This window comes from Ranitomeya variabilis, chromosome 5 (genome assembly GCF_051348905.1).
Source record: "Ranitomeya variabilis isolate aRanVar5 chromosome 5, aRanVar5.hap1, whole genome shotgun sequence".
Lineage (NCBI taxonomy): Eukaryota > Metazoa > Chordata > Amphibia > Anura > Dendrobatidae > Ranitomeya > Ranitomeya variabilis.
This window is the reverse complement of record NC_135236.1, coordinates 177,943,038-177,966,831: the sequence shown is the minus strand read 5'-3', so window position 1 is coordinate 177,966,831 and position 23,794 is coordinate 177,943,038. Positions and strand designations below refer to the sequence as shown.

The 23,794-nt window shown below is 44.2% G+C and overlaps 1 protein-coding gene across 1 annotated transcript; it reads left to right on the top strand.

The window, feature by feature from the left end:
• The first annotated feature begins 1,675 nt into the window (after positions 1–1,675).
• On the top strand, positions 1,676–23,791 carry SERF2 (small EDRK-rich factor 2). The gene is made up of 3 exons (XM_077263574.1): positions 1,676–1,905; positions 18,897–18,999; positions 23,330–23,791. The coding sequence occupies exons 1-3, from the start codon at positions 1,899–1,901 to the stop codon at positions 23,391–23,393; spliced, it is 174 nt and encodes a 57-aa protein (XP_077119689.1). The 5' UTR covers positions 1,676–1,898; the 3' UTR covers positions 23,394–23,791.
• Positions 23,792–23,794: the final 3 nt, after the last annotated feature.

Below are 23,794 nucleotides of genomic sequence, written 5' to 3'. Positions count from 1 at the left end.
TTTACTGATGGTAGCAGTCCTTAGTCCAGGGTACCAGGTGTCGGGTAGCTGTAGTCCGGCCGGCTTGGAGGCAATAGGAGATCCCTCTCCCAGGTGAGGTCCGTAAGCCTTTCCTACTTGCGCCAGATGGCGAGGTCCCTGCGGCTTAAGCTTGCTGACAGGGTCCCCTCTCTCCTGTCCTAAGGCAGATGTCTGTACAACAGGCAGTTTGAGCTGGTTTATAGGATCTCTTAGATGACCCGGCTCCTAGGGTTACTGCTTCACCTCAGATTTGTTACAGGCAATTGACATATAGTCCTATGCCCTCCGGTTCTGTCGCGCGTCCTGGAGAACAACACGACCTCGGGCTCCCGGTACCCGGCTTCTGTGCTCTGGCTCTGAGGGTGTCCTTCTGCTGTTCCCCTCCTGAGCCCTTTCCTCCACTGTGCTTCTTCCCTCTAAGCTCCTTCACAATTCAACTCCTCTCGTTTTCTCTCTTTTCACAGGCTGCAGCTCCCTCGTGGCTGCTGGGCCTCTTCGTGTGCTCCAGACGTCCTTCTCCTCTACTCACTCCTCTACAACTCACTCATTAGCTCCTCCTCCAGACCAGGATACATATAGCTAAGGGACGCTCCCCTGAATCTGGGTTCAGAGCTCCCCCTCCTGGTCTAGAATCGGATGTGTTGAATGTAAGTGCCTTACCTGATAGAAAGAATCCCCCTTGCCTCCAAGCGTGACATCACCCTCCCTGAAGGGAAGGCAACATCACTGCAGCAACCGGTTACCTGGGGTGCTGCACTGACATCCTTGTGCGGTCTGTCACTGTTTGCTAGTGGAAGCTTCAGAAATCACCATCAGATTTTTGTACACAAGAAAAATACAGAAAAATTGTCTCATTTCTCATCTGTATTGTCACCGGTATGCTGTCCGTATGACATCCATTTTTAAACATCCGCATGTCTCACAATTTACAAGATGTGACACAATTTCCTATGTCAGAGAACTGTATCCATAGCATTGGTTGCTATACAGATTCTCCACGTGGGAGCAGATTGCTTCGCACACCCGTACACTTGAATCGCGATTCTCATACGATATGTAAGAGACTCGTGCATGTTGGGATTTTTTTTTTCCGGTGGACATTCAGGCCGCGATTCATCAAAAGCACCATCATCAGAATTCTGACGTAATTCCTAGTTTGTCTAATCAATAATGAGCTGCAGCGGTCCCTACGGCAGAAATCTTATCCGCTCGCTCCGAATCAGGAGCGTCTTACTCCACCTCGCCCCCACGTCAAGAATGGCGAGAAAATGATCGGCCTTGTTGAATCGGGGTCTCGGTACTTGAGAAAAAAACACAGACCACCTGAATAATATCTTCCACAAACAGCACTCATCTCACAAATGGGGATGTGTGAACATAGGCTGATGAAAGTGTGTGCTCCCCGCCTAGGAAACAGGCCGGTAACCCAGGCAACGAGCAGTAAACATGTCTCCCCAGGTACAGCGGACTGTAGTGCAGACTGTCTGTCACACGTCTAGTGCTGCCCCCCAGCGTCCACTAGAGGAATGTCCTGCAAGTGTCGAGGATTCCAGGTAGAAGCTGGAATGGGAGTTACTGAACTAAGCCGTGACGTCAGGGCTCACGTGACAATACCTTTAACCACAAAACTCCCGGCGATAACATTCGGCTAAGTGACCACGCGTACACGTCGTGGCTGCTCCCATTCGCTGAGCTTACGCTGAGGCTCCACCTCCTAAGGGGCGGGGCTTATGGGTAACACATTGGAAATAGTTGTTGTGTGAAGCTGCTGTTATGGCCCATGTGATGTGGGACAGCCAATCAGTGATCGGCAAACGGTGACCCGCAGCGGACTGAGGAGGAAGTTGTTGCAGGACGAGTCCCGGAGAACCGGAGCAATGACCCGTGAGTATCTGTGACTGTGGGGCCGGTCACGTGTCTGCCTCTGCCCTGCAGGTGCAGCTGGAGGATGACTTTATGGTAGGAGAGCGGGAAGGACGGAGCCTGCGGCCTGTGTGTGCCACGTCAACAAGGCCTGGAGCCCGGGAGTTAGCGGGGGTGCACCGTTATCGGCCCCGGTAGTGATCAGTGCAGCAGGGATCACTCCGCGCCGTCCACAGGCCGGGCTGCCTCAGTGCGGGATCTTCCTGGCGAGCGGCTGCGGTTATGTGCCGCATTGTGTGTACGGTGTGTAGGTATAGTGTATGCAGATCCCGTGTCTCAGTGGGTGCACGACTTACCGTACAGCTCCGCCAGCCTATGTTTAACCCCTTCACCCCAAAGCTTCTTCACCTTCCTGACCGGGCCACTGTTTACAATTCTGATCACTGTCCCTTTAAGAGGATATAACTCTGGAACGCTTCAACGGATCCCGGTGATTCTGACATTGTTTTCTCGTGACATATTGTACTTCATGTTAGCGGTAACATGTCTTTGATATGACTTGTGTTTATTTGTATAAAAAAGAAAGAAAAAAAAAATGGAAACTTGGCGAAAACTTTTAATTTTTCTGCCCTTAAATCAGAGCGTTATATCACAACATAGTTAATAAATAACATTTCCCACATGTACACCTTACATCAGCACAAATTTGGAAACATATATATATTTTTTTGTTAGGACATTATAAGGGTTGAAATTGAGCAGTGATTTCTCATTTTTACAACAAAGTTTGCAAAACATTTTTTTAAGGGACCATCTCACATTTGAAGTCACTTTGAGGGGCCGATGTGACAGAAAATACCCAAAAGTGACACCATTCTAAAGCTGCACCCCTCAAGGTGCTCAAGACCACATTCAGGGTATGTGCACACGTTGTGTATTCTCTGTGGATCCGCAGCGTTTTTTGCAGTGCAGAAACGCTGCAGATCCGCAATTGATTTACAGTACAATGTAAATCAAGGAGAAAAAAAAAATTGCTGTGCACACTTTGTGGAAAATCCGCTGCGGAAACGCTGCGGTTTAAAAGAAGTAGCATGTCACTTCTTTTTTGTGAATCTGCAGCGTTTTTGTACCCATTCCATTATAGAAAACCGCAGGGGTAAAAAACGCAGCAAATCCGCAAGAAAACCGCAGCAAAAACGCACAAAAAAACACTGCGGAACCGCACAATAAACCGCAGGTGCATTTTCTGCCAGGAGAGACAGAATCCGCACCAGAAATTCCTAAGCCTAATCCGCAACGTGTGCACACAGCCTCAAGAAGTTTATTAACCCTTCAAGTGCTTCACAGGAATTTTTGGAGTGTGGAAAGAAAAAATAAACATTTACTTTCACAAAGAAATTCCCTCTAGACCTATTTTTTTTTTTTTTTTTAACTTTCACAAGGGTAACAGGAGAAAATGGACCATACAATTTGTTTTGCAATTTGTCCTGACAATGCCAATACCTCACATGTGGGAGAAAACTACTGTTTGGCCGCACGGCAGGGCTCAGAAGGGAAGGAGCGCCATTTGACTTTTTGAATGCAAAATTTGCTGGAACAATTGGCGGACACCATGTCATGTTTGGAGAGCCCCTGATGTGCCTAAACAGTGGAAACCCCCAACAAGTGACACTATTTTGGGAACTAGACCCCTTTCTGGAACTTATCTAGATGTGTATTGAGCACCTTGAACCAGCAGGTGCTTCACAGAAGTTTATAATGTACAGCTGTGAAAATAAAAATAAACGTAATTTTTCCCAGATAAATATTTTTTTTAGCACCAAATTTTGCATTTTTATAGGCGTAACAGGAGAAATTGCTCCATACAATTTGTTGTGCAATTTCTCCTGAGTATGCAGATACCCAATATGTGGGGGAAATCTACTGTTAGGGCGCACAGCAGGGCTTGGAAGGGAAGGAGCGCCATTTGACTTTTTAAATGCAAAATTTGCTGGAAAATTAATGGATGAATGTCACGTTTGGAGAGCCCCTGATGTGCCTAAATAGTGGAAACCACAACAAGTGACACCATTTTGGTAACTATACCCCTTTATGAACTTATCTAGCTGTGTATTGAGTGCCTTGAACCCACAGGTGCTTCACAGAAGTTTATAATGTTAAGCCGTGAAAATAAAAAAAAATCACATTTTTCCAGAAAAATCTTTTTTAGCTACAAATTTTGTATTTTCACAAGGGCAAAAGGAGAAAATGGACCCCAAAGTTTGTTGTGCAATTTATCATAAGTTCACCGATACCCCATATGTGGTTGAAAACTACTTTTGAGGCACAGTGCAGAGCTCACAAGAAAAGTAGCGCCATATTACAGTGCAGATTTTGCTGCACTTGTTGTGGGTGCTATTCTACATTGACAGAGACCCCCTGAGGTGCCAGGACTGCCGAATCCCCTATGAGTGCCCCCATTTTACAAATTACGATAAACATCTCAATGAATTCATCTAGGGGTGCAGTGATTATATTGACACAATAGGTGTATCTCAATCTTTTATACCATTGGGAAGTGAAGAAATAGTAATTTACATTTTTACCACTAAGATTGTGTGGTAGTCCCAAGTTTTACATTTTCACGCTGGGAAACGAATAAAAATGGCACCATAATGTGTCCCACAATTTCTGCTGAATGTAGAAATACCCCATATGTGGCTGTACAGTCCAACTTTGCCATATGGAGTGACTCGGGACGGATGGAGCCCTATTTGCCTCCTGGAGCGCAGATTTTCCTAGAATAGTTTGCTGATTCCATATACAGAGCTCCTAAGTGCTAGAAAAGCAGAATCCCTCCCCCCCCTCAAGTGACCCCATTTTGGAAATTATAACCCTTTGGGAATTTATCTACAGATGTAGTGATGATTTTGACTCCATGGGTGCTTTCCAGAAACTAGCAGCAGTGGATGTTGCGGAGTCAAAATTGCAAACTGCCGTACGCTGTAGTGACCAGTACATTATGCCCAGCTCATGCTTCTGGAGACACACACCTGTAAATTGGGCAATCTCTCATCAGTACAGAAATGCCAAACATGTGGGCGCTGAATGTGGTTTAGGCACACTGGGGATCAGAAGGGAGGGGGTATTTGGTTTTGGGAGCCGAGAATTTGCTGAATTTCTTTTGGGGACCAAGGCGCCATTTAGCTTTTCCAGAGCCTTTGTGCTACCCTTAACGTAGAAGCCCCCCTATATTTCCATTAACAGATGATAGATCTGAGTGAGGACTTGCTTTTTTTGTGGATTGGGTTGAAGCTTTTATTGAGACTGTTTTACATAACGTTTGGAATCCCATTTGTGCGGCGCTCTACGCTGACCACTTGCTTTGGGGTTTTCATCTACCGTATATACTTGAGGATAAGCCCAGATTTTCAGCCCTTTTTTTTTTTTTTTTTGGCTGAAAGTGCCCCTCTCGGCTTACACTCAAGTCATTGTCCCAGGGGAAGCAGAGAGGGGCACTTTCAGCCAAAAAAAAAAAAAAAGGGCTGAAAATCTGGGCTTATACTCGAGTCATTGTCCCAGGGGGTTGGTGGGGAAGGGGGAGTGGCGACTGTGACATCATACTCACCCCCACCTGACGCGTCTCTGCATGTCCCTGCTTCTCAGATGGTCTCTGGCGCCGGCAATTCTTCCTGTGCTGAGCGGTCACGTGGTACCGCTCATTAAAGTAATGAATATGGACGCGACTCCACTCCCATAGGCCTGGAGCACATATTCATTACTTTAATGAGCGGTACCACGTGACCGCTGAACACAGGAACTAGGGACTTGCAGAGACTGTGCCAGGAGGGGGTGAGTATGATGGGGAGGGTGAGCCATGCGATGATATTCACCCGTTCCACCGCCGGGCTGTGTCTTCCGCGTCCTCTGGCTGTGACGTTCAGGTCAAAGGGTGCCATGACGTGTTTAGTGCGTGCCCTCTGCCTGAACAGTCACTGCAGAGAGCCGGAAGACACAGCGGCGTGCGGCAGTGGAACGGGGACAGGTGAATATCGCAAGTGCCAGGGGCCTGAGCCAGCAGCGACTCCGGCACCTGGCCACCATAGCGTGCCGGTGTCACCGCCTGCTCAGGACATCGGCACTCAGCGCCCAGCTATGAGAGGTGAGTATTTACAGCATATGGGGCATATTATTCTATGGAGCATCTTAGGCTACTTTCACACATCAGGTTTTCGCTGTCAGGCTAAATCCAGCTAAATTTTAAAAAAACGGATGCGGCGAATGTTGCTGTCGCATCAGTTTTTTTTTTTTCCCATAGACTTGTATTAGTGCCGGATTGCGCCGGATGACATTGCGTTTTGTCCATTTTTCGCCAGATCCAACAAATCTGCCGTTTCTGGAAAAAACATCCATAGCAACGTTTTTTGTCTCCGAAGAAGAGATTCTGGTTTTTTAAACTGAGCATGCTCCAAAATTTTTTTTTTATCCAATTATCTAGGTATGCTAGCCGGATCCGTCGAAAAAACGGATCCGTCACATCAGTTTTTCACAATCTGCGCCGGATCCGTTTTTTCCAACATTCGCCGGATTGTGCCTGATGCAAAAAACCTGATGTGTGAAAGTAGCCTTATGGGGCCATCAACTTTTATGAAGCATTATAAGGGGCATATTATTCTATGGAGCATCCTACGGGCCATCATTTACCTTTGTGCAGCATTTTATGGGGCATATTTTAATATAGAGCATCTTATTGGGCCATTATTAACCTTTTATGCAGCATTATATGGGGCGTATTTTGTATGGAGCATCTTATGGGGCCCATCATGAACTGTATGGAGCATTATATGGGGCTCCTGATTCAATATGGATATTCAAAAACACTTAACCTACTGATGTCTCAATTAATTTTACTGTTATTGGTATCTATTTTTATTTTTGAAATTTACCGGTAGCTGCTGTATTTTCCACCCTACGCTTGGGGTATGTGCACACGTTGCAGTTTTTACCGTGGAACCGCAGCGTTTCTGCAGCTGCGGGTCCGCAGCAGTTTCCATTGCGTCTACAGTTACATGTAAACCTATGGGAACCGCAGTCCGCTGTACATATGCTGCAGGAAAAACCGCCAGAAACGCAGCGGTTTACATTCCGCAGCATGTCACTACTTTTGTGCAGAATCGCGGAGATTCTGCACACATAGGAATGCATTGATCCGCTTACTTCCCGCATGGGGCTATGCCCACGATGCGGGAAGTAAGCGGATCATGTGTGGATGGTACCCGGGGTGGAGGAGAGGAGACTCTCCTCCAGGCCCTGGGAACCATATTTGTGTAAAAAAAAAAAAAAAAAAAAATGATATACTCACCTCTCAGCGCTGCACGCGGCCGTCCGGTCTCAGGGTTGCTGTGCGAGTAGGGCCTGCGATGACGTCGCGGTCACATGACCGTGACGTCACGAAGGTCCTTCTCGCACAGCATCTTTGGAACCGGACCGCCGCGTGCAGCGCCGAGGAGATCGGGACGTCAGAGGGTGAGTATAACCATTTTTTTAATTATTTTTAACATTACTATTGATGCTGCATATTACTGCATATGCAGCATCAATAGTATAGGAGTGAAACCGCCGAACAAACCACGATAAATCTGCAGGGATAACCACAGCGGTTTTGCCATGCAGATTTATCAAATCCGCTGCGGGAGAACCCGCAGAGGACCCTCCCTACGTGTGCACATAGCCTTATACTTGAGTCAATAAGTTTTCCCATTTTTTTTGTGGCAAAATTAGGGGTCTCGGCTTATACTCGGGTCGGCTTATACTCGAGTATATACGGTAAATCTGAGTGAATGACAGATGAAACGCACCGAGGGATCCATTTACTATAATGAGCCAGCAGATTTACTCTGGACTCCATCTGGCCCCTGTTCAGCGGTGTCCTTCTTTTCAGAAGTGCACAAAACTGTGGCCGACGCCACTTTTATGCAATCCTAAAAAAACGGACACCGCCGGATCAGAGGTTCTATCGCGTCCACAGTACCTCCATCTGCCTCATTATAGGGAATCTTCTTTCTGAATCACGTATTTCAGAGATTTACACGGAAACCCCGGTGTAAGCACTCAGCGCAGAGCACAGGATAAATGTTCACCAAGCCTTACTGCAATCTTTGGGAGTCAGAATGAAAAAATCAACAGCATGTGAATAATTGGTTTTATTCATTTTTTTACTCTGTTCCTCGTGCGGTATAAGTGATTAGGCGACTTTATTCTTTAGGTCGGTGCAATATCAGATTTATATCGGGTTTTTGTGTTTGGCTGCTGTCGCACACAGAAAGACGCTTTTTATTTTGAAAACTAGTTTTTGCATCACCATATTTTGAGGGCTGGGGATCCCCATGGAGACCATCAGGACAACGCGATTGCATTGTGTTGTCCTGATATAAGTGTGCAGGGAGGCCCCTCCCTGCGCGATGCCCCTCTGTCGCTGTCACTACAGAGGGGTTAAAGGCATTGCTGTGGGGAGTCAGCTGTCACATACAGCTGACACCCGCACCCGATCGCTGCAGCATGATTCCGTGCGATCGGTGCGCCATACTAGTACTGCGGTTTGCAGGAGCGCGTCTCCCGCAGAGCAGTACTAGTACAGCGCATGTCGGGAAGGGGTTAAAGGGATTTCCCATCCCTGGTTTAAGAACCAATAAATACCCCCTTACTGATTTCCCTCTGCCCCCATCTCCTAATTTCTGGGTTCAGGATCAGTAAATTAGGATTTTGTTTTTATTTTAAAGGGAACCTGTCGGTAGGATTGTGCACAGTAACCTACAGACAGTGTCAGGTCGGCGTCCGTTATACTTAATAAAATGATACCTTGGTTGATGAAATCCGTCTTGTGGTTGTTGTTTAATCTTTATTTTTAGTTTGTAGTTAATGAGAATCTCATGCCCTAAAGCGGGGCTAGTGTATGTGGTGCTCTGATTATATATTCATAATGCAGACTGCTGACAGGTCACTGATCCCTCACTGAGTTGCACCCTAGTTTGCATAAAGAAAACTAGCACATACTGAATAAAAAAAAACAAAAAAAACCTTATGCAGGCAGGTGTCAGCCATGGCCCCTGCGCTGCAGCATAATCGCATGTTTACTGTGCATTTAATCCCTTTTGCTTATTTAATTGAGCACAGAGGCGTAGCTAGGGTTTTGGTTCTGGGGGGGCGAAACTTCTGAGTGGGCCCCTAACCAGGTAAACTTCATTACAATTGGGTGACGCACCCTAATAGCGGAGGAGAACCTCAGTAGATGACCGCACTGTTACTGAAGATAATCTCTATATAAAAACCAAGATATTACTGCCATATGGTCAGTGGTAGATACCAGCCATACACAACATATAAGAGATCACAGCAAAGTTACAGATAATGACTTACTGTTGACTTCCTTTCTGATGGAATTGTTCACTATTCTCGTCTTTTCCATCTGGCCCAGACCGTCATGACAACTTCTTCCAGCAATGACTCACCTGCAGAGAATACAACAAAGACACATTTCACTTCTCACATTCCAGCCATCACCAACTATTCCCAACCTGCACAAACTCCTCATCCTGCTGATACCCCAAATACTGAGTCGCTGCAGCCGTATGTCCCCATTACTGCACCTGATACCCCAATACTGAGCCGCTGCTGTCGTATGTGTCCCTATTACTGCACCTGATACCCCAATACTGAGCCGCTGCTGCCGTATGTCCCTATTACTGCACCTGCCGTGTGGTTCTCTGTGCTTTCTAAATTCTAAAGCACCCCTCTATAATATAGTAATGCCGGGTGCAAGTGCCCTAGAAAACATTGCCCACATTTTGCCCCCTAGACCCCTAGAAAGTAATATTGCCCTGTGTGCCCCTTTGATAGTCACAGTAACCTGAGTTCCCCTATAACAATAAGTGCCCACTTCACATTGAATAATGTTCCGAGTCTGCCCCCCATCCAGCTTCCCTATACACAGTATGATGCTCTCTTATGGATACCATGGTGGCTCCTCACTATAATGCACACCCACACAGTATACTGACCCTTTAGTAGCCCCCAAACTGTTTGATGGCTCCAGCACTGTATGATGGCCTCTTCACTGTAATCCCCACACTGTACGATGGCCCCCTCACTGTAATCCCCACACTGTACGATGGCCCACTAGATGGCCTCCATATAGTATAATGCACTCCAGATAGGCAGACTACATAGCACAAGGCAGCACCCCATAAGCAGACTCTAGTATAAGGCAGCACCCCATAGTATAAGAGAGCACTCCTATAGGCAGACCCTGTAGTATAAGGCAGTACCCCCATAGGCAGACCCTGCAGTATAAGACAGTACCCCCATAGGCAGACCCTGTAGCATATGTCTGTACCCCCATAGGCAGACCCTGTAGCATAAGTCAGTACCCCCATAGGCAGACCCTGTAGCATAAGGCAGTACCCCCATAGGAAGACCTTGTAGTATAAGGCAGCCCCCAGAAAAATAAATAAATACTCACCTCTTTCTCCTTGTTCTAGCGGTTCTCCCGCTCGTCTCCTGATAGCGGGCGCCGGGTGGTGACGTTACCGCGCCCAGTGTCGGTGACGTCAGATGCTGACAGGGGTGATGGGAGAAGGAGCGCTGCGTGCTCCTTCCCTCATCAGTGCGGTCAGCTGTAGCGGCTAAATGCCGATACAACTGACCTTGCGGTGACGGGTGGGGACCCACTGCTGCCACTGGGCCCCCCCACCTGCTCAGCGGCCCAATAGCGGCCGTGCGACAGAATAGGGAGATTGATTCTCCCTGCTCTGCCCCAGAATGTAACTGTATCAGCGCGCTGCGCGCACTGATACAGTTACAGTAGCGTAGCTCCAGGTGGGCCCGGGGAGCTCGCACCCTCTGCCCCCGCAGTAGCTACACTACTGTTGAGAGAGGAATAAAGAAGGGAAAAAAAAAAAGTTCATTTGAAAATGGCACCTGTGCAGTAACAGCTATCGGTTTATATAGAGATCCGATAGCTGCTATTGCGCAGGCGCCATCTTGCTGTAGAAGAAAAAAAGTCCTCCACTTAAATAAGCAAAAGGGATTAAGTGCACAGTAAGCATCAATTATGCTGCAGCACAGGGGCCACGACCTGCACCTGCCTGCAGAAACGTTAGTTTTTCAGTGTGTACAGATATGCATTATATAAACTAGGGGGCAGGTCAGTGAGGGATCAGTGACCTGTCAGCGGTCTGCATTATTAATACCTATGCAGAGCACCACATGAAGACCCCCTAAACAGGCCGCCCAGGAGCAGGAGCATATCATTAACTCAAAACTGAAAATAAAGATTAAACAACAACCACAAGACGGATTTCATCAACCAAGGTATCATTGTAATCAGAATAATGGTGCCGACCTGACACTATCTGTAGGTTACTGTGCACAATCCTACTGACAGGTTCAATGTAAGTGAATAAATTGCAATTTTTGTGTTAGTAATCAGTCAATATGAACATTTTTATTTAAAACATGAACTACAAAAATATATAACTTTTTCCCTTATGCACTGTGGACTGCCATTTTTAGTTGCTGGTATGTAAAGTGGCAGCGCACAACCCTTACGGGAAATCCGTCAGCCCCTCGAGATGGCAGACTGCAGTTTGTGTGACTTTATTTCCTATGCTGTGGCCACATCAACTGTGCACACCACTTGTCATGTGCTCTCTGTGGGGGGAGCCAGGCACTTTTCTGCAATTTCCCCTCATAGCCGCTGAAAGCAGGCCCGAGCACCAGCAGTTGTGTGGACAGGTCCGGGCAGCTACCATTGTACTATTAGGCCTCTTTCACATTTCTGTCTTTCAGCTCCCATCACAATACGTCATTTTTTGAGAATGCAGGATCCTGCATTTTCTCATAGACTTGTATTAGTGATGGATTGTGATGGATGGCCATCCGTTTCATCCGTCGTGCACTGGATCCTGCGTAAAAAAAAAAAAAAGGTCCGTCGTGCAGAGAAAGCGTTCAGAGGAACGTTTTTTTCTGCACGTCGGAAAATCGGTCAGCGACGCATCCTGCGGTGCCCAACACTGGCTACAATGGAAGCCTATGGGCGCAGGATGCGTCGCTGCCTGTGAAAAGCAGGAAACCAGCGGCGGGTCCCGCCTTTTCAAGCTGAGCATGCATGGAAGAATTTCCCGTCTTGTTAAAAATAATAAAAAAAAAAAAAATAGTCACAATATTGTCACCTACCGTCGTTCCCGCGCAGCGTCACCGATGTTCCCAGCATATTCATAAAAAAGGAACAGCACAACACTTCTACTTATCTCTGGGTGCAAATCCTCCAAGTAACCTGTCCACTGGTTAACCAAAGTCCATAAAGTTCAAAAAAGAAGGCAGCACTCCATTTTTATTAATAAATGTGCAGGATTTAATCAGACCCACATGTCTGATTAAAAGACATGTGGAGATCAATAGATATAAGTCTCATACATATAAAATATATTAGTGCATATTAGCCAAATTAAAAGAACAAGATAAGACAATAATACAATATAACAAAATGCCTTTATTAAAATTAAATAGTGGGCAAAAATTGGCAGCTACAAAAGTGTGCCTGTAACCGGAGGTAGATATATATTAAAAAGATACATATACATAAATGTATCAAGATATACAGCAGAATGGCAATAATACAACGGACTCAGAGAAGGCTAGGTAAGTAAGACACACCCATAAATAGATCTCCGGTTCCTCCTGTACACCACCCCCTGACGAAGGACACAGTCCGAAACGCGCGTCGGGGTGTGCTGTACCTGGAGGAACGGACCGCTTTAGGAGGAGGTAATTTCTTTATCTCTTTATTCATTTTTGCTCAGTCCTACCTTGTGCTCAGTATATGTGTTTCTGGCACGATTACCACCATCCGCATGCGATATATATATATATATATATATATATATATATATATATATATATATATATATATATATATATATATATATATATATATACTCTTTGTACACATGTATTGATATTTCTGCCTATAAATAGGCTTTACATCATTTTTGCCTATAATACAGGCCTCACATTCTCTTTTGCGCACTTTACTTGCAATTTTTGCACATATACATTTTCTTTTTATTATTTTTATATGCACGTTTGTCCTGCCCCTTTTTTTCACCACTGTTTTACATAGAGTGCAATATATATATATATATATATATATATATATATATATATATATATATATATATATATATATATATAATATATATATATATATATATATATATATAATATATTTTGTTTTTTATGTATCCATTGATACAATTCCGTGTGCTTCGTGGTTTGAGCAATTGAATCTTATATTTTTTCTATACTTACCTAGCCTTCTCTGAGTCCGTTGCCGGTAGTTGAGAATACTGTGTTTTTGTTTTTTTTGTAACCTGGTTTGTGTTGTGTATGCGTTTTCACAGCAGAAAACCGCTGCGAAGACTCATACACAACAGGTGCACATAGGCTCGATGGGTCCGTCAGAAAGACGGGCGCAGTGCACACGTTTTCCACAATCTGCACAGGATCCGTCATTTCAACGTCTTGACAGATCCTGTGCAGATTTGGAAGACGGAAGTGTGAAAGAAGCCTTAATGGCAGGCTTCCTACCTGTTCTCACTGCTGTAGTAAATCGCCAATGCAGCCAACATGCTGGACCTCCTGTCGCCGCTTATAGTTGTCAGATCTGAGAAGTCAAAGCATCATGGCTGCTCTGCACTTTAAACACTGTCTGAGCTCTACTATGTCAGTGTAGCTGCTGCATCCACCGGGTGCCACAGAGGAGATGACTTTGTCACCAGCTACTGCTCTCTGCACGTCTACCGTAATTACAGTGTACAGGGCGCAGTAACCAGCGACAGTCCTGTCTTCTACTCATGCGCTTTACTAGTTACGCCGACCTAGCACAGCCCAGTCGCTCTTCTGTGTGCAGGGCCGCCGCGATGATTTGTGTGCTGCACTCTGCAGTAAATATAAAGACTAAGAAATATAGAATTCAAATCCAAACAGTAAGTCCAGAGATTAGAGGAGAGAATGGCTGTAGGTGATTGCGTGTCTCTCAGGAAAATTAGGCTATTCTGGGGCCTTTTTTTAAATTTATTTTTTTTAATCCCTACATGTTGCATTCTTCTTATGGTTGGTCGGCGTCATGCAGCGAAAGTACGCTCCCCCAGTATACAATCTCTAATTCCCCCTTGGGCTTATCCTAAATTATAACTTAAAATTTACAAGCACATAGCTCAACAACAGATAGGAAAAATTAAAAAACAGAACCACGTACTATTCAGCTCCTCAGACCCTATTCCATGATGTGGTCAGTTTGACATACTCAAACTGGTGAAAGTTCGTCTTTAAAGGGGCGGTCCAAAACGAACATTGATTTTAATCTTAGACTATTACCTTTAATAGCTTTTCTAATATACTTTAATTGAAAAGTTCCTATTGTTCCCTCTCTACCTACTTTATATTTTTTACCTACTTCTAGTTTGACATTTTGTGTACTCCCAGTGCATGCTTGGATACTCAAATGAGACCTCCTCAGGGGGCAGAGGCTGCGATTACTGTCACAGCCCCTGACCAACGCGTCATGAGTGACATCCATTTCAGGGACTGTGCTAGTCCTTTCTTTATTTGGCAGGTGCCGGTTGTCAATTCCAGCGTATGCTCAGTACGAGCTTTGTTATTGTGCAATATTTCTTTCATTTCGCCACGTACAGTGCACTTTATTACTGGGTTGTCATTTCTCATCAGAGCCGGCAAGGAAGCGCATTGTCACTGTGCATTGAAAGTAATCTAGCACAGTGACAAGGGAGCTTTATGTTTCACCCTTGTATCAATTTTTTTTAATTATTAATCAGCAAATGTTACAGTTTGGGAAGAATAAGGGAAGGGGATACTCACAGAGTTGCAGTTGCAGGGCGAACATTATATTGTAAAACAGCCATCATATACAGGTAAGTTAAGGTACCGTCACACTTAGCGACGCTGCAGCGATACAGACAACGATCCCGATCGCTGCAGCGTCGCTGTTTGGTCGTTGGAGAGCTGTCACACAGACAGCTCTCCAGCGACCAACGATGCCGAAGTCCCCGGGTAACCAGGGTAAACATCGGGTTACTAAGCGCAGGGCCGCGCTTAGTAACCCGATGTTTACCCTGGTTACCAGCGTAAAAGTAAAAAAAAACAAACACTACATACTTACCTTCCGCTGTCTGTCCCCCGGCGTTCTGCTTCTCTGCACTGTGTAAGCACAGCGGCTGGAAAGCAGAGCGGTGACGTCACCGCTGTGCTCTGCTTTCCGACTGGCACTTACACAGTGCAGAGAAGCACAGCGCCGGGGGACAGACAGCGGAATGTAAGTATGTAGTGTTTTTTTTTTTTTTTTTACTTTTACGCTGGTAACCAAAGTAAATATCGGGTTACTAAGCGCGGCCCTGCGCTTAGTAACCCGATGTTTACCCTGGTTACCAGTGAAGACATCGCTGGATCGGTGTCACACACACCGATCCAGCAATGTCTGCGGGAGATCCAGCGACGAAATAAGGTGCTGGCCTCCTAGCTCCGACCAACGACATCACAGCAGGATCCAGATCGCTGCTGCGTGTCAAACTCAACGATATCGCTATCCAGGACGCTGCAACGTCACGGATCGCTAGCGATATCGTTGTTAAGTTGTTCAGTGTGAAGGTACCTTTACACTGGTGTAACATATGTTAATAGAGATAAAGCAGTCTTATTTTGATATATTCAAAATTAAAGATATGACAAACGAACATAAATTAAGATGAATATAATGTCAAAAGATAGAACAATGTGTTCAAAAATAATATACCGGTATATAATATACGGGGTGGGCCATTTATATAGATACACCTAAATAAAATGGGAATGGTTGGTAATATCAACTTCCTGTTTGAGGCACATTAGTATATGGGAGGGGGAAAACTTTTCAAGATGGGTGGTGACGATGGCAGCCGTTTTGAAGTCGGCCGTTTTGGATCCAACTTTATTTTTTCCAATGGGAAAAGGGTCATGTGACACATCTAACTTATTAAGAATTTCACAAGAAAAACAATGGTGTGCTTGGATTTAATGTAACTTCATTATTTCATGAGTTATTTACAAGTTTATGACCACTTATAAAATGTGTTCAAAGTGTTGCCCATTGTGCTGGATTAGTAATGCAACCTTCTTCTCCAACTCTTGACACACTGATAGCAACACCGCAGAAGGAATGCTAGCACAGGCTCCCAGTATCCGTTGTTTCAGATGCTAGGGTCATCTGAAGGCAATGGTCTATGCTGTGAAGATACGAGATGTGCAGCATCTGAAACAACGGATACTGGAAGCCTGTGCTAGCATTTCTCCTGTGGTGTTGCTATCAGTGTGTCAAGAGTTGGAGAAGAAGGTTGCATTACTAATCCAGCACAATGGGCAACACTTTGAACACATTTTATAAGTGGTGATAAACTTGTAAATAACTCATGAAAGAATAAAGTTACGTTAAAACCAATCACACCATTGTTTTTCTTGTGACACATGAAACTTATTGGGAATTTCACATGACCCTTTTCCCATTGGAAAAAATAAAAGTTGGATCCAAAATGGCCGCCATGGTCACCACCCATCGAAAAGTTTCCCCCTCCCATATACTAATGTGCCACACACAGGAAGTTGATATCACCGACCATTCCCATTTTTAGATGTATCTATATAAATGGCCCACCCTGTAGATCACTCCAAAAAAAATATATAGATAGAATAAAGTGTCATAAAGCGATTAGTGCATCAAATAAGACACTGCAAGTATCACTATATACAACAGAGCATATTCAGTATGACCATATAGGAAAAAATCCTAACTAACTATTCAAAATAGCAGGACTAATACATTAATAACATAGTACACAAAAATGCGGAGACAGAAAGATGGCAAACCATAATCAAATGATAAATACTAAGGCTACTTTCACACATCAGGGTTTTGCTGTCAGGCACAGTCCGGCGAATTTTGAAAAAAAAGAAAGGATCCGTTTTTCTCAGAGTTGTATTAGCGCCGGATTGCGCCCGATGGCCACACGTTTCATCCGTTTTTTGCCGGATCCGTCAAAAAAAAGCTGTTTCTGGCAGATGGGGAAAACGTACAGAGGATCTTTTTTTTTTTTTTTTTTTTTTTTTTCTGTCTTGCAAAAAAAAGTCCAGCGACTGATCCAGCGAAAAACGTATGAAACTGAGATGTGAAATGATGAATCCGGCCTCCGAATCCGGTTTTTCATGCATTTCTCTATTCCAGTCATGCACACATTTTCTTTCTCTCTCTCTCCCTCATTAATAAAAAAACCAAAAACGGATCAGTTCCATCAGTTTTTCACCATTTGCAACGGATCCGTTTTTTCAAAAATTCGCTGAATCCTGCCTGATGGGGGGGGAAAACTGAAAGTAGCCTAACCCACACGTGCCCGACGTGCAACGGCACAGCTGAAAAAAATTATATATATATATATATATATATATATATATATATATATATATATATATATATATATATATATATATATATATATATTCTCTTTGAACACCATGTTCTATCTTTTGACATTATATTCATCTTAAGTAATTTTGTTTTTAGTCATGTCTTAAATTTTGGATAATAAATCGTATAATATAAGACTGCTTTATCTCTATTAACATGTTTCGCCAGTGTAACTTACCTGTATATGATGGCTGTTTTACAATATTATGTCAGCCCCCTGTGACTTCAACTCTGTGAGGATCCTCTTCCCTTATTCTTTCCAAACTGTTTTTAACATTTTCTGTTTATAATTAAAAAATTGTATTAAATCTGAAATAAATTTTGGCTGTTCATCATAACTACCGTATAGGTTTTAATGGGTACACCACAACCGGTTACTTGATTTCTTTGTGTTTTTAAAATAATAAAATAGTAATAATAAAATAATAGCACCTATACTATGCACTTTTGACTATACAAAAAAGGCACTTTGCCCAGTATTACTACCATCCATTTATTTTCTTTGTATAGTCATTTCTACTGAGAATTGTTCATTCATGTGTATGTGATTTATGGAACCACTTAGGTTTAGGCAACTTTATATGAAATTCATAACTGGTTGTCAGTTTCTTTCCTGCCTCTTATTCAGTCTGACATGAAGCATCCATTTTATCCACTTTTGTATGTAGAAATAAAATTGCTGATTATTGTATACACTCCTTTTCCCCTTTCTCTCTGTTTTTTTGGGGGGTATGTTGGGTATATCTTGATACGGAGTGTGACCTTTGTTGTTAAGTTTGTCTATGGACTAATGTATGCTAATTTTTGCACTGGCAGATACTGTCAGTGAAAAAAAAGTCATGCATCCGCACTGCCCCATTGAATAACATTGATGCAAGTGCTATCTGACAAAAAAATCGCAAAGCACTCGTCTGATGTATATGCTGGTGTGAGCGAGCCCTTACACATGCAGCTTCAATTCATCTGTGGGAACAAAAACTATTAGGCATATTTGCCCTGATATCTGCCAAAATTAGCAGTTTTGGTCAACTTACTTGTGTATAGACACTAGTGATGAGCGAGTGTGCTCGGATAAAGTGTTATCTTAGTATGCTCGTGTGCTAATAGTATTCGAGGACGCCGACGATTACCTAACAAATAGGCAATCCCTGCAAGTGTTGCAGCTGTCGAATAGCCCGGAGACATGCAGCCACGGCGACTCGAACATAGTATTCGAGCACACTGAATATACTCTATTAGCGCATGAGCATGCTTGAATAACTTCTGAGCATGCTCGCTCATCACTAATAGGCAGCAAAACATATAGCAAATGTGCTCTGTACAGATAGTTGCATGCAATAATTAAAGCTTTAACTTTTTTTTTTTTTTTCTTCTAAGAGCCCTGCCATTTCTATTTTATCACAAATGCCAAGTAAAAGTTTTTATCACTGACCCATCTTGTGATGTAATACATTTAATTCTGCAGGTGGAAACCAGCGTGAACTTGCCCGAGCAAAAAATATGAAAAAAAATCCAGACAAGGGGAAAAAGCAAGATGATGGCTTATCTGCTGCTGCACGAAAGCAGAGGTAATGTGGATGGGTTGCATTTGTGTCTTTTGTGAATTATTTAGCATTGTAACACTGCAGATGTCTCTAGTTAAACCTTTGGTGCAGAATCACTTCCTACCCCCTTTGTTATAAAATATGCGTAACGTTTTTCATGATTATTTCCTCCTTTAAAGGGACATTACCATCACGGACACTGGTCTCACATCCGTAGGATAGGCCATAAATTCTCTAACCATGCTATCATAGAATTTTGGATAACTAGAGGAGAAATACCTATGAAGACTTAGCCTTCAAAGTTGGATTTCAGATTTTAAGGGACTCAAAGGATGAGAAGTATCCAATGGCTGGATATCCAAGAAGGATGGGAAATTTTGAAAAATGAGATTCTCAAAGCACAATCGTTACTCTTCCCTCTTTTAGGAAATTTTAGGAAACATTTATGGAACTTAAACATTTCTTCCTTTTTAGCATGTGTTTATCAAATGGAACGAGATAGCATTATATTCTTCTTTAGATATGCCTGTCTGCAGAACCTGCTGGGCATGCATCAGGTTATTTAAAGCTGATAATGAATCGAGGCTTGCAAAAGGTGTCAAAAGCAATCAGAGAATTTTGGGGGTATGTCAAAAGTAAAAAAAAAAAAAAAAAAAAAAAAAAAAAGTCAAAGATTCTATATGATTTTTACAGAATGAAAATGGTAAAGTGGTAAAAAATTATGTTGAGAAGACCGAACATTTAAATTTCTATTTTGCATGTTTTCTCTCAGAAAGTAAATGTAACATCAACTGATCTTCACTGTACAATTGAATGAATAGAAGAACCCACACTATCTATAAATCGAGAAATGGTGAAGGAACACTTGGCTAACATAAATGAACTGGTGACTGCCAGGTCCTGATGAATTACATCCTAGGGTACTGAAGGAGATTGCAGAAGAATTTTTTGAACCACTCTCCATAATCTTTGAAAATTCTTGGAGAACAGGAGAAGTCCCATAAGACTGGAGATGAGCGAATGTTGTCCCTATCTTCAAAAAGGGGAAGAAGGTGGACCCAGGGAACTATAGGCCATTGAGCTTTACCTCTATACCAGGGAAGATCTTTGAACAAATTATTAAACATGTATGCAAGTACCTGGGTGAGAATGAATTAACGAGAGCCAGCATAAGTTTGTACATCTATAATATAACGCTGGGAGCGTCACTCTGTCCGAAGCCTTTATAGACTGCGCAAGCGCCGGCGCAGTCTGGACCCCACAGAGCGACGCTCCCAGGAGATCGCGGTGTGCGTAAGCACTGAACGCACACCGCGATCTCCAACGGAGAAGCAGGGACGAGCCAGGAGGGTGAGTATATTTACTTGTCCTCCGTTCCACCGATGCGTGCTACTCCGTCCTCCACCTCCTCCTCTGCCTGTGACGTTCAGTTCAGAGGGCGCGATGACGCGCTTAATGTGCGCCGCCCTCTGACGGAACAGTCACAGGCAGAGGACCCCGGAAGACAGAGAGGCGCGCAGCAGTGGAATGGAACGGGGGACAGGTAAATATAGCAAGTACCGGGGGCCTGAGCTAGCGGCGACTCCGGCACCTGACCCCCACAACGCGCTGGTGTCCCCGCTTGCTCAGGCGCCCAGCACAGCCACGCACAGCCGCCCGCACTCACCGCCGCCACGCACAGCCGCCCGCACGCACAGCCGCCCGCACTCACCGCCGCAGTGGGGGCACACACATGACAGGATGGGGGTGCAGGATGGGAGCACATGACAGAATGGGAGCAGCACATGACAGAATGGGGGCACAGAATGGGAGCAGCACATGACAGAATGGGGGCACAGGATGGGAGCAGCACATGACAGGATGGGGGCGCAGGATGGAACAGCACATGACAGGATGGGGGCGCAGGATGGAACAGCACATGACAGGATGGGGGCGCAGGATGGAACAGCACATGACAGGATGGGGGCACAGGATGGGGGCGCAGGATGGAACAGCACATGACAGGATGGGGGCGCAGGATGGAACAGCACATGACAGGATGGGGGCGCAGGATGGAACAGCACATGACAGGATGGGGGTGCAGGATGGAACAGCACATGACAGGATGGGGGCGCAGGATGGAACAGCACATGACAGGATGGGGGCGCAGGATGAGAGCACATGACAGGATGGGGATGCAGGATGGAGCAGCACATGACAGGATGGGAGAGCAAGATGGGAGCAGCACATACCAGGATGGAGACCATATACCAATATAAATGCTCGCCACCCGGGCGTAGAACGGGTTCAATAGCTAGTAAGTTATATCAGACCAAGACTAACTTAGTTTCCTTCTATGACAGAATCACTGACTGGGTGGATCAGGGAAACGCAGTAGATATGGTATATCTTGACTTCAGTCAGTATATTTGACAAACTATCTCATGCTATCCTTATTGAAAAAATGTCCAATTAGGGGATTGACAAGGTAACTGTTAGGTGGATTCATAACTGGCTCAGTGATCGGACCCAAAGAGTGGTCATAAATGGTTGCACATCCAGTTGGAAGAATGTCTCTGGAGTACCACAAGGCTCTGTCCTGAACCCTGTGTTGTTCAACATCTTTATCAGTTATTTAGATTAAGGAATTGTGGGTAAACTGATTAAATTTGCTTATGAAACAAAGCTTGGAGGGAGCTAATACTAGAGAAGAGAGAGAGAGAAGATACAAAAAGATGTCAATAAATAGGAACTGTGGGCAGTAACGAACATCTACATCCTACATCTGGGCAAGAAAAATGAAAAAAAGCACATGCAGAATGGGAGGAATAGGGCTAAACAGCACATGTGGAAAAGACTTGGGTATACTAATAGATCAGACTGCACATGAGTCAACAGTGTGATGCAGAAGCAAAGAGGAAAAACGCAGTTCTTGGATGTATTAAGAGAAGCATAGAGTCGAGATCACGTGAAGTAATTATCCGCCTCTACTCCTCTTGATCAGACCTCATCTGGAATACTGTGTCCAGTTCTGGGCACCACATTTTAAAAAAACAAACTAGAGCAAGTTCAGAGTAGAGCTACCAGGATGGTGAGCGGACTGCAAAGTGTGTCCTACGAGGAATGGTTAAAGGATCTGGGAATTTTTAGCTTGCAAAAAATAAGGCTAAGAGGAGACTTAACAGCTGTCTACAACTGTCTACAAATATCTGAAGGGATGTCCGTATAGAGGGATCATCCTTATTCACATTTGTGCATGGAAACACAAGAAGCAATGGAATGAAATTGAAAGGGAGAAGATACAGATTAGATATTAGAAAAAAAAACCTTTTGACTGTTCGGGTGATCAATGAGTGGAACAGGCTGCCACGAGAGGTGGTGAGTTCTCCTTCAATGAAAGTGTTCAAACAGAGGCTGGACAGACATCTGTCTGAGATGGTTTAGTGAATCCTGCATTGAGCAAGGGGTTGAACATGATGACCCAGGAGGTCTCTTCCAACTCTACATTTCTATGATTCTAGAGGGCGGGACCTGCTTTTATCTCAAGAGCAGATTCCCTTTTCTCAACGCTGGTAATTGAGAAGAGACTGGACATCCATAGCACTTTCCAAAATAGCCAAGCTACTTCTAGAACTCCCAGGAAAATATCCCTTTAAAAGATCAACCCCTTGTGATTGCTGCAGCCCATCTCCAGATGCTGTTGACTTGCAGACTTCCTGTTTCTGTCAGACAGAACACTTACGTCTGACGGAACTGACTGCAGTGGTTGTGTGACATATCAGTAGCCGCAGATGCGCTGCAGCCTTGACAATATCGTCACTTCTGGGGAATACAGTGCAAACATCCCTGGAATGATGAATGATGTGTTGTGTGTTTTTTGTGTAAAATGGGTCACGTTTGATATTTAAGAACTGATTGTGTAGTACTTAATGATTAGAGATGAGCGAATGTCTTCGGCTCCCTCCTTATTCGGCAAGCTACAGCGCTTACCAAAGAAGCTGCATCGGGAACCTAGATACCTGGAGCGCTCCTGATCGGCTGTCCGGCGCCGCAGCTGCGTGTGTCGCGGCTGTGTGACAGTCACAGCACATGTATGGAGAGCCTGTGTGTTGTGCCTGTCACACAGCCGCACACATGCAGCTGCGGCTCAGAACAGCTGATCATCGGGAGCGCTCCAATTAGCCGTGTTCCCAATGCAGCTTCTTCGGTAAGCGCTGTAGCTTGCCATATAAGGAGGGAGCCGACGATGTTCATTCATCTCTATTAACGATCCCTATTAAAGACTACCCAGAACTATTTTGCAGAAAATAATTTCCAACCATTACGATCCTAATATAATTTTATCATTATTTATTATTTTTTTTTTTAATTTTAGAGATGCTCAGATAATGCAAGAGAAGCAGAAAAAGGCAATGGAGAAAAAAGACGAGCCAAAATAGCATTTGTGGATTGCACATAATGGATGAAGATGACGACATTGCCCAATTCCTGAACAAAAACATTTGGCTAAATGTCTTTGTTTGCTCCAATGCAGAGTTTTATTTTTATCCCTTTCCTTTTGTCAAACAATTAGCATAACTTTTTTCCCCCTCTGCCTTGTGTACATATTATAAATATACCGCCACTTTGTTACAACCCTGCACCAATTTTGGGTTATTTTTATTCCTTTTGGCTTTCTCTGCATGCTGACCTAGCAATGGTTAAGTCAGCTAAAGCAAATGTGTTCTGATGGAAATCAAGGTTCAACAAGCAATTCACCATGATTTAAAGTAAATTGTCATTTTGTATTCACGGTGGACCCAGTCAGATATTGAATAAAGTGACTTTTTTTTCCGTGGGT

Coding starts and splice junctions, on each gene's coding strand:
- SERF2 (XM_077263574.1), top strand. Junction 19,000..23,329: donor GCTGCTGCACGAAAGCAGAG/GTAATGTGGATG, acceptor TTTTAATTTTAG/AGATGCTCAGATAATGCAAG.